We start from the raw sequence: 11,584 nt of genomic DNA, 5'->3' as shown, positions 1-11,584 counted from the left end.
GCTTTCAAAACATGCAGCAATCTTCCAGCAATCCTTGGTTTTTAAAATTTTTTTTATTCATGTCAGTCCACACTCATAATTAAAGGGAACTAAAAAGGCAAGGTCTTTACAGATCATACAGAGCTTGCATGGTCTAAGTTAGATTTTCCTGAACCTGAAATGCAGACAAGGTATTCTCCAGTTAAGATTACCCAGCAAGTGACTTTTGTTCTTCTACAGGAACCTCTTGGTGTTATGAAGATGATAAAAAGATAAATGAGAAACAAGTTAGGGTAGAAAATAGAAGTTATACATGAGCAGGTGACAGTCTTGAGTACATAGGTGTACTTATGAAATTTGGTGCATCCATACGGAGTTGAATATATATATATAAACACTACTTGTGGGTGCTGTGAACTTCTCCTTCCCAAAGCCCATTGCATTATTTCTGTTTTTGACATTCTCAGTCTTCTGCATTGCTCTTTTGTCTGCTCATTTTCACCTTCACTTTAATGCACACTTTAAAAAAAATTAAGGAAACTTAGATTGCAAACATAATCACAGACATTGTGCTCCCTCTCCAGAGACACCTGGGTACAAACATAGCAGTTAAAGTAGGCAACTGGACTGAAGGAGTCCCTCAATTTCTTGGTCGGTTCGTGGCGACCTTGATTGTTTGTATCAGCAGTCAGTACCTGAAAAAGTGACATCACAAGACAGGCTCTGTCCATTAGGATATAAAGAACCCATTTCTGGAAGGAAACAACTAGTTGCAAGAATAGTGTTTTACCAGGACTCAGTAAATTGTTGTTCCAAAAAGTTAAATCAATGTAGCTTACAGTAACACACATTTAAGTCTAATCTTGAACATGGCATCTCACAACATACTATGTATTGCAAATATAACTCAAAGTAATATAGAATAAACCAATATACTGATCAAGATTGAGCCTATCTTTTGCCAAAATTGCATGTGTACATCTTCCCCACTTGACATCAGTAACTTTGACTTGCACCAATAAGAAGGATTAGTGATAGTGAACCTGCCAGGTTGACTAGACCCAGGCTTGCACACCACACCAGGTGGTCAAAGATCAGAAGTGGGTACTGCAGATGCTGGAGATTAGAATCAAGATTAGAGTGGTGCTGGAAAAGCACAGGTCAGGCAGCATCCGAGGAGCAGGAAAATCGACGTTTCGGGCAAAAGCCCTCCATCAGGCATGATGAAGGTCAAAAATCAGGTGCATTGCCCTGAAATGCAACCAGAAACCGAAGAACAAAACGGAAGTAATGCAATATCAAACATGGACTTCCCCAGGCTGCAGAAATCTGTGAATTCTCACTTAATGCCCACCCACCACCTGAACACAATTAAACACTATTAACATACAATTAACACTCTGCTGGAACAGGATTGACAGGACATGTGTCAAATGCATTTGCAAATGAGATGCACTAAATCATTTCCCACATTTTGATGCTGTTACATTTGTAATATATAACATATTGCATGCTAAAGCCAGCAACCACTCCCGCAGCAAATCCCGGGGCCGGTGATGGACAGGAGCATCTCGCAAGGCACGCGGACCCGTCAATCAACCTGTCATCCAATCATCAACCGCAACAATCAACAGGCGTGCGGTAGAACCAATCAGCAGGCGCTCTCTCACGCTCCCTCAATCAGAAGGCGTTCCCGTCAGCACCGAGGAATCATTGGTCCCCTCTTCACCAATCAGCGGGCGGGTGTACTCTACGCCAATCAGCAAATGAACCCTCACGATTATCGGCGCGCGGGCCTACTCTGCACCAATCGGCAAACGGGTCCTATCCACCAATCAGCAAACACACCCCTCTCCACCAATCGGCAGACGACACCCTCGCCACCAACCAACCAACAGATAAGCCACTCCCCACCCCACAGAAATGGTGCCCCTCTCCGTCAATCAGCAGGCTGGCCACGCTGCACCAATCAGCAGGCGAGCTACTCTGGACCAATCAGCAGGCGGGCCACGCTGCACCAATCAGCAGGCAGGCCAAGCTGCACCAATCAGCAGGCGGGCCACGCTGCACCAATCAGCAGGCGGGCCACGCTGCACCAATCAGCGAGAGTTTCTGACCGTGTTAAGATGGCGGCTGTGAGGATCAGGGAGCTACTGTAAGTTGGAGAAGTGAAGGGATGGGCTGGGCTGCTATTTCTGAGGGACACCGCGACGCTGGAGGGACAAAGCCGCTCTTTGAGCAATACTATTTTTCCTACTGCACACATCAACTCCTTCAAATCCATCTCTGAGCTGACCTTGTCCATGACACTCACACCCCCACCAGCTCCAGTATAAATGTTGTCCCCCCTCCACCCTTCACATCAGCTCTGACTCGAAACGTTCTCCTGCTCTGTCTCCATGGACGGTGCCTGACCCTCTGTTGTTTTCTGCAGTAATTTATTCCTACACTCTCACATTCCTGATGAAGGGCTTTTGCCTGAAACGACGATTTCGCTGCAGCACCTTGGATGCTGCCTGACCTGCTGTGCTCTTCCAGCACCACTGATCCAGAATCTGGTTTCCAGCCTCTGCAGTCATTGTTTTTAACCACATTGTTGACCACACTCGTCCTTGTGACAGGCAGCTTCTCCTGCGATTACATCTGAAACCAAAACTGAAACTGCGGATCTGGCAGCACTATAGGGAGATAAACAGAATTAACATTTTGAGTCCTGTATGACTTTCTCTCTTTGCAGGTTTAGGTGCCTTGGTATGATGACTTGTAAAACTTTTTACTATTTTTCTTTCTAAAAATACACGTGACAATAAATTGAATGACATCCATTTATTTTTCTCTCTCTCAAACCCCCTCTCTCCCTCTCCATGAATTTCAGTCTGCTTTTCTTCGCACCTTGTTTTGGATGAGGTGCAATCTCTGCTTTGACTCCCAAAGTGCAGTTCAGCCTCATATTCTCACTATACTTAGTACCACCTGCTATGTTATAGGTGGCTTCCCCTCCTTTAGCTTATGAACCTTTTGCCCAAAGCTCTGATATCTGTACTATCCTAATTCCTGCCCACCTGCACTATCTCCTGCAATTACCTGTTGCTTTGACCCAATATCTCTCTACTTCTCTGCTTGTGGATCCTATACTCCATTCGTTTCAGTGTCAGCAGCCATCCCTTCAGGTAATTTTGCCTGTTGCTAAGGAATACTGTCCAAACCTTTTGCCTACCTATCTTGCTTTCCTCCTTTAATACCATGAGACAGAAAAAAGCTGAATATAGGAACAAAATGATCAACAAGAATTCTGTTCCACTGGTGAGAGTGTCACGAGTAATGGATGTAGAGGGATGGAGGAAAGGGAGAGCTGTGGCAAGGAATGTCACCACTATTTCTAATTTTCTGCCAAACCCTCCATTCATTGTTTCTGACTGCATGTTCTTATACATTAACAACTCCAGATGTGTGTTGAGAGTGTGGTGCTGGAAAAGCACAGCAGGTCAGGCAGCATCCGAGGAGCCGGAAAATCGACGTTTCGGGCAAAAGATTTTCCGACTCCTCAGATGCTGCCTGACCTGCTGTGCTTTTCCAGCACCACACTCTCGACTGTAATCTCCAGCATCTGCAGTCCTCACTTTCACCAAACTCTAGATGTGTGCAAGTTATTGATGTTTTGCTTCTTGTCGAATTCAGCTCTGTGCAGTGGGCAATTACCGTATGGTCTAATGTGTATTCAGATGATGAACAGCATTAACAAAGCAATATAAAAACTGTGCCTTATTGATAATCGAAATGTTGGGGATGTTTATTATGAGTGCTGGTAGCTTAGAGAATAACTCAAGTAAATGTCAGGTTTGGGCCTCTCTTTAGAAAGCTGTTGATGCGTTTTTGGTATGTAGCTTGATGTACACCAGGAGCACGTAGTCAAGTTTAGAAAAATCACCTAGATGTCAGACATTTTTATGGCTATGTTGCCAAACTTGTATTCTGTGCACAGTGGATTAAAATGCTGGATAGCTTCCTTTTGTGCATTTCAACTTTTCAAATTTGGGGGCTTTCCTAACTGCTCACCCGCACCTTCAAATAAAATGAGACTGTGATATTTTTCCTGAGTTTAATGTGCTTATTATTGATCAAACAAAAAGGAGTAAATTTGATTCAGGCTTTTTAAAATATTTTCCTGAGACTTAATGTTATTCTAAGTATTAGTAAGATTGCTTTACTTCCACTTGATTGCCTTATTTCAAGATGGTGACTGCTAAACCTGACCTTAATGCTGTTGCTGTAATCTTTCTACAGGATCTCCACCAACATAACAAGGTGGTTTCCTCCAAAACGGAATGCCTGCTTCAGAACTGTTGACAGAGAGATTTATTTGTGAGTAAACTATTGTAATTGAATATTATAAAAGATGTTCTTCACATTTCATTTGCCTGTTAGACCATAAGATGTAGGAGTGGAAGCAAGGCCATTTGGCCCATCAAGTTCTCTCCACCATATAATCATGGCTGATGGGCATTTCAACTCCACTTATCTACACTTTCCCCGTAGCCCTTAATTCCTTGTGAGATCAAGAGTTTGTCAATCTCTGCCTTGAAGGCATTTAATGTCCCAGGCTCCACTGTCCTCCATGGCAATGAATTCCCCAGGCCCACCTCTCTCTGGCCGCAGAAATGTCTCCTCATTTCCATTCTAAATTGACCCCCTCTAATTCTAAGGCTGTGCCCATAGGTTCTAGTCTTCCTGCCTAACGGAAACAAATTCCCAGCATCCACCCTTTCTAAGCCATGCATTATCTCTACGTTTCTATTAATTCTTCCCTCAGCCTTCTAAACTCTAATGAATACAATCCCAGGATCCTCAGCGATTCATCGTATGTTAGGCCTACTATTCCACAGATCATCTTGTGAATCTCTGCTGGACACGCTCCAGTGCCAGTATGTCCTTCCTGAAGTGTGGGGCCCAAAATTGGACACAGTATTCTAAATGGGGCCCCTAACTAGAGCTTTATAAAGTCTCAGAAGCACATCACTGCTTTAATATTCCAACCCTCTTGAGATAAATGACAACATTACATTTGCTTTCTTAATCACGGACTCAACCTGCAAGTTATTGGGCGGCACGGTGGCACAGTGGTTAGCACTGCTGCCTCACAGCGCCAGGGACCTGGGTTCAATTCCTGCCTCAGGTGACTGACTGTGTGGAGTTTGCACATTCTCCCCGTGTCTGCGTGGGTTTCCTCCGGGTGCTCCGGTTTCCTCCCACAGTCCAAAGATGTGTGGGTCAGGTGAATTGGCCATGCTAAATTGCCCGTAGTGTTAGGTAAGGGGTATATGTAGGGGTATGGGTGGGTTGCGCTTCGGCGGGTCGGTGTGGACTTGTTGGGCCGAAGGGCCTGTTTCCACACTGGAAGTAATCTAATCTAATCTTAACCTTTAGAGAATCCTGGACTAGCACTCCCAAATCCCTTTGTACTTTGGATTTATGAATTTTTTCACCATTTAGAAAATAGTCCATGCCTGTATTCTTTTTTCCAAAGTGCAAGGCTTTGCATTTGCTCACGTTGAATTTCATCAGCCATTTCCTGGACCACTCTCCTAAATGGTCTAAATCTTTCTACAGCCTCCCCACCTCCTCAGTACTACCTGCCTGTCCACCTAACTTCGTATCATTGGCAAACTTTGCCAGAATGTCCCCAGTCCCTTCATATAGATCATTATTATATAAAGTGAACAGCTACGGCCCCAAAACTGAACTCTGCGGGACACCACTTATCATCGGCTGCCATTTCAAAAAAGAATCTTTTATTCCAATTCTCTGATTAGTAGTCTCACCTACCACCCCACCAACCTGCGCATACAACGTATTATCCGCCGCCATTTCCGCCACCTCCAAACGGACCCCACCACCAAGGATATATTTCCCTCCCCTCCCCTATCAGCGTTCCGCAAGGACCACTCCCTTCGTGACTCCCTTGTCAGATCCACACCCCCCACCAACCCAACCTCCACCCCCGGCACCTTCCCCTGCAACCGCAGGAAATGTAAAACTTGCGCCCACACCTCCACACTCACTTCCCTCCAAGGCCCCAAGGGATCCTTCCATATCCGCCACAAGTTCACCTGTACCTCCACACACATCATCTATTGCATCCGCTGCACCCGATGTGGCCTCCTCTATATTGGTGAGACAGGCCGCTTACTTGCGGAACGCTTCAGAGAACACCTCTGGGCCGCCCGAACCAACCAACCCAATCACCCCGTGGCTCAACACTTTAACTCCCCCTCCCACTCCACCGAGGACATGCAGGTCCTTGGACTCCTCCACCGGCAGAACACAACTACACGACGGCTGGAGGAGGAGCGCCTCATCTTCCGCCTGGGAACCCTCCAACCACAAGGTATGAATTCAGATTTCTCCAGCTTCCTCATTTCCCCTCCCCCCACCTTGTCTCAGTCGGTTCCCTCAACTCAGCACCGCCCTCCTAACTTGCAATCCTCTTCCTGACCTCTCCGCCCCCACCCCACTCCGGCCTATCACCCTCACCTTGACCTCCTTCCACCTATCCCACCACCAACGCCCCTCCCCCTAGTCCCTCCTCCCTACCTTTTATCTCAGCCGGCTTGGCTCTCTCTCTCTTATTCCTGATGAAGGGCTTATGCTCGAAACGTCGAATTCTCTATTCCTGAGATGCTGCCTAACCTGCTGTGCTTTGACCAGCAACACATTTGCAGCAGTTCCAATTCTCTGATGCAAAGCACTATTTCCTTATCTCCCAGCACTAGCCTTCCTGCATCAGTTTGGAGCAGCCCAATGTCTACTTTTGCCTCTCGTTTGTTTGTTATGTATTGAAAGAAACTTCTACTGTCATTTCTAATATTACTGGCTAGCCTACCTTCATATTTCATCCTCTCCTTCCTTATTTCTCTCTTTGTTGTCCTCTGTTTGTTTTTGTAGTCTATCCAACCTTTTGATTTCCCAGTGCTGTTGGCCACGTTGTAGGCTCTCTCTTTTTCTTTGATACAGTTCCTGACTTCCTTTGTCAGCCGTGACTGTCTAATCACACCCCCTGCGGATAACATTTATTTTCTTTGGGATGAACCTCTGTACTGTGTCCTCAATTACACCCAAAGGTTCCTGCCATTGTTAATCAACATTTATATTAATATCTCTCAAACCTCATGTCAAAGTTCTGCACAAATCTCATATGATACAGAAGGTGACCATTATTTGATTTGATATGTTTTGATTTATTGTTGTCACATGTATCTAAGTACAGTGAAAAGTTTTGTTTTGCGAGCAGTGCAGGCAGATCATAACATTACAGAAGCAAGGTCAACAATTAGGTTTGAAATCAGAGAGTTCCATTCAGCAGGGAGAAAGTGAGGTCTGCAGATGCTGGAGATCAGAGCTGAAAATGTGTTTCTGGAAAAGTGCAGCAGGTCAGGCAGCATCCAAGGAACAGGAAATTCGACGTTTCGGGCATAAGCCCTTCTTCAGGAAATGTCGAATTTCCTGTTCCTTGGATGGTGCCTGACCTGCTGCGCTTTTCCAGAAACACATTTTCAGTTCCATTCAGCAGTCTAATAAGAGCAGAGAAGAAACTGTTCTTGAACTTATTGGTGCGTGTGTTCAAGCTTCTGTATCTTCTGCCTGATGGAAGAGGCTGAAAGAGAGTATTACTGAGATGGGATGGGTTTTTGATGATGTTGGCAGCCTTTTCTGGGGCAACAAGTAGTGTAAATGGAGTCCATGGATGGGAGGCTGGCTTCTATGATGGTCTGGGCTGTGCACACAACCTTCTGTAGTTTCTTACAGTCCAGAGCAGAGCAGTTGCCATACCAAGCCATTATACACCCGGATAGAATACTTTCTATGGTGCATCTGTAAAAGTTGGTGAGGGTCCTTACCACCATCCGAATTTCCTAAGCTCTTGCGGAAGGAGAGGCTCTGCTGTGCCTTCTTGACCATTGTATCTATGTGGGAGGTCCAGGACAGATGTTGGTTATCATCATTCTTCGGACTGTAACTTTCTCGACCTCTCCACTTCAGCTCTGTTGATGTCGATAGGAGTGTGTCCTCCACTCATTTCAGCTCATTATATACGTGTCAGCCATTTGAAAGTGTTATTTAATTAGTGCCACTCTCAGTGTTCTATCCCTATAGCCCTGCTAGTTTCAACTTAAAATATTTATCCAATTCCATTTTGTATAACCAGACTCCTAATCTGTTAGTTTGTTTCCATGTTTTGATAGCTATTGAACTTTTCTCACAAGTTTTCTGTTTCTTGTCCCTTCTTTCTACCTGCAGAATCACTCAGCAAGTGATTATATATGATCCTTGCTGGCAGGCAGTTCAACCTGGTACGGCTCACATTCAAACTTGACTCTGTCCTAACTGAGTAAAGCTTGCTGATAGGTCACAGTAGTTAAATGTTGCAGATTTAAAGCATCTCTTTGTGTTTGAAGCCTGTCTTTGATTTAATACTCAAAGCCCAAAGTCCTGACTATGTTTGCAGCATGATTTCAGAAATAGTGTCATGTGTTTTATGCTCTTTACAAAAGAAAAATGTGTCTGTTTGACTGCTTTTTTTTGTTCTGGAAAACTGATGTGATACTGTACTTTGCTCAATGCCACAGGTAAGTTCACAGGTTGCAAAAACAGAATTGTGCAAATTGTACTTTGTCTGAGATTGTTGCAATGGAAACAAGTTAGCTGTAAGAAAGGGCAAGTACTAAGTGAAATTTACATTAAACTGTAAAGTTATTTTTCAAAAAGTTACGTAACAGAATTATGAAAGATTGATTGTTTCATTTTATTTGTTCAAATTGAGCCAAAGACCAGACAATATAAGGCAGAATGTCAGGGAATGTAAATGAGTACAAAAGCAGGAAAGTGATGTTGAACCTGTACAAGACACTTGTTAGACCTCAGCTGGAGTGTTGTACGCTGTAGGAAAGATATAAATGCATTGGAGAGAGTGCAGAAGTGATTTACAAGAGTGATTGCAGGAATGAGAAACTGCTGTTATGAGGACAGATTGAAGAAGTTGGGACTGTTCTCCTTGGAGAGAAGAAGGCCCATAGGCGATTTGATAGAAGTTCTCGAAAACATAAACAGGCTGGATAGAATAGATCGGGAGAAGCTTTTCTTACCCATGAAGGAAAAAAGGCAGAGATTTAAAGTGATGTGAAAATGAAGCCAGCGTGATGTAAGAAAAAACTTTCTCACACAGGAGTGGTTAGTATGTGGAATGCTCTACCTGGAAGTGTGTGGAGACAGGTTCAATCAAGAGAGCATTGGATGATTATTTGGATAGAAATAATGTTAAATGATATGGGAAAGGGCACGAGATTGGCATTATCTGGTAGAATCTGTTTAGTCATGATGGACCAAATGGCCTCTTTCTGTACCATAACAATTCTCCATAGCATCCATAAAGTGTGGAAACAGGCCACTTGACCCAAGAAGTTCACACCGATCCTCTGAACAGCATCCCACCCAGACCCACGCCCCAACCCTTTCTCTAACCCTACATTTCCTATGGCAAACACACCTAACCTGTTCATTCCTAAACACTATGCGCAATTTATCATGGCCAATCCACCTAACCTGCACATTGTTGGACTGTGAGAGGAAACCAGAACACTTGGCAGAAACACATGTAGACGCAGGGTGAATGTGCAAACTCCACACAGACAGTTGACCGAGGGTGAAATTGAACCTGGATCCCTGGTGATGTGAGGCAGTAGTGATAATCGCTGATCCTCTCTGCTGCTCTCAATTCCGTGATTCTCTAATCTTTTTATGCCCAACTGAAAGAACAGTTGGGGCCTTGGTTTAATTTATCATCCAAAAAACAGTGTCTCCAACAGTCAGTTCTCCCTCAGTGCTGTATTTGTGTATCCACCAAGCTTTTTGTGCTCAAGTCTCTGGAGTAAGACTTGAACTCCCAATGTTTTGACTCAGATGCAAGAATGTTACCCACTGAGTTAATCCATTGTGGATTTAACTAAATGCAATGACAAAACTCACAAAGTGCAAGAACACAGGACTCTGAATTTTATGACTCACAAGTTGTGGAAGAGTTAAATTTCCTCATGCTGGATTTTGTAAAATAAATTGTGATTCAATCATCATTTCTCCTTGTACTGTACACTGTTAAGTTATATACATCTGCATTTAATTTGTTAAAGAAGTTAATGAGAAACTTCAAACAATTCAAATGTCAATTACAACGAAAGCGCGGTTTGAAAATTCCAGTAATCTGTCCATATTGAGCATCAAACCATGTTCCCAGGTGTATGTAATTCATGACAGATGACATTCCAAAGACCCAATTATAGAGGTTCTGCTAATCCTCAGCACAAAATCAAGTGCAAGAGCATACTGGGTATCTGCCACGCCATGTTATGGCTGCTTTGAGATGTCTGAAAAGATACTACTGTACATAAACTTTACGTCACATTGATAATGAAGTTGGGCATCAAAAGTATTATTGCCTTGTACAGAGGAGGTACCTTACATTTTATGCAGCTGTAGATCTACAGCGTTAATCTAATCATCTGGATATAAAGAGTAAGGTTAAGAATTTAAGTTTATACACTTTTTTAAAAAAAAACTTGCTTGCATTTATATAGAACCAAATATCAAACTGTCTGAGGGCTTCACCCGCGATTTAATTGTCTTTGAAGTTTACTGACTATTGTTACGTAGGCATGTTCTGCACAGGTTTCCATTGCAAAAGGAGTGTTTTATTTTTCCGCAAAGCTTGAATGTCTTGCCTGCTTTACCGTGCGAGCTGCACTGTATCAGGAACACCATCATGACAATGATTAAGTAATATCCCAAAGGAAAAAAATTGACTGCAAGTATGAAGTCGACAAGTGATGAAAGTAGCCCTGAGGTTGTCAATTAAAAAGGCAAGGCCTGGAACTGATAAGTTAATGGGCAGTTTCCCCTTTTTTTGGCCTGCAAAAGCTTTAAACTACAGGTTATAAAAATCAGAAGTGTAATCTATTTCCTACAACATATCCAATTAAGCCTAGCCACTTAGACTTTTGCAGAACATTTTCTTTTGCAGTTTGAGTTAACTGATTTTCCAGCATGGACAGTGACACAATAAAGTAAAACAAAGCCTTGCGAGGTTTTTTTTTCATAAAATCAAAAAATGACAGGCTTGAATGTTTTGTACATAAACAGATTAAATTTAACCTATCTGAAGTCAGTTATGTACAGAATGGAGATCTGTCACAATTGCTACTCATTTTTGATTTACACAATGATGTATAATTTTGGTTTAAAAAGGGAGTTGCTGCATTGTTTTAGTTTTAACAACTTTTCAAGCAAACACACAATAATCAGATGAAACATGATACTGCTGTCTTCTGCATTAGCAACTAATGACTGGGAATTTACTCTGCAATATCTTTTATGGAGGATAATGAATCTGTATAAGTGAACTATAAGGCTTCAGTGTTGTCTTAATGGATTATTCTTTCAAACTTATTTTGATTTCTCTTCCAGGGTGTTAAAAATAACACTTTAAGAAGAATGGTTAGTGAGTTCTCTTGAAGCCTAGCCACTATTTATGTCTCAACCAAGATCAGTAAAACAGATT

At 43.0% G+C, this 11,584-nt stretch overlaps 1 protein-coding gene across 3 annotated transcripts in view; it reads left to right on the top strand.

Moving 5' to 3' along the window:
• The first annotated feature begins 2,071 nt into the window (after positions 1-2,071).
• clybl (citrate lyase beta like) overlaps positions 2,072-11,584 on the top strand; it is a 162,342-nt gene continuing 152,829 nt past the window's right edge. For all 3 annotated transcript variants that reach the window (XM_060826513.1, XM_060826516.1, XM_060826512.1), the window contains exons 1-2: positions 2,072-2,134; positions 4,264-4,341. In XM_060826513.1, the coding sequence (XP_060682496.1) occupies positions 2,106-2,134; positions 4,264-4,341 (107 nt within the window). In that variant the 5' untranslated portion in view covers positions 2,072-2,105. The remainder of the gene's footprint in view (positions 2,135-4,263; positions 4,342-11,584) is intronic.

This window comes from Hemiscyllium ocellatum, chromosome 6 (genome assembly GCF_020745735.1).
Source record: "Hemiscyllium ocellatum isolate sHemOce1 chromosome 6, sHemOce1.pat.X.cur, whole genome shotgun sequence".
Taxonomy (NCBI): Eukaryota; Metazoa; Chordata; class Chondrichthyes; order Orectolobiformes; family Hemiscylliidae; genus Hemiscyllium; species Hemiscyllium ocellatum.
Note: the sequence above shows the minus strand (reverse complement) of the source record. Positions and strands in the feature narration are given on the sequence as shown.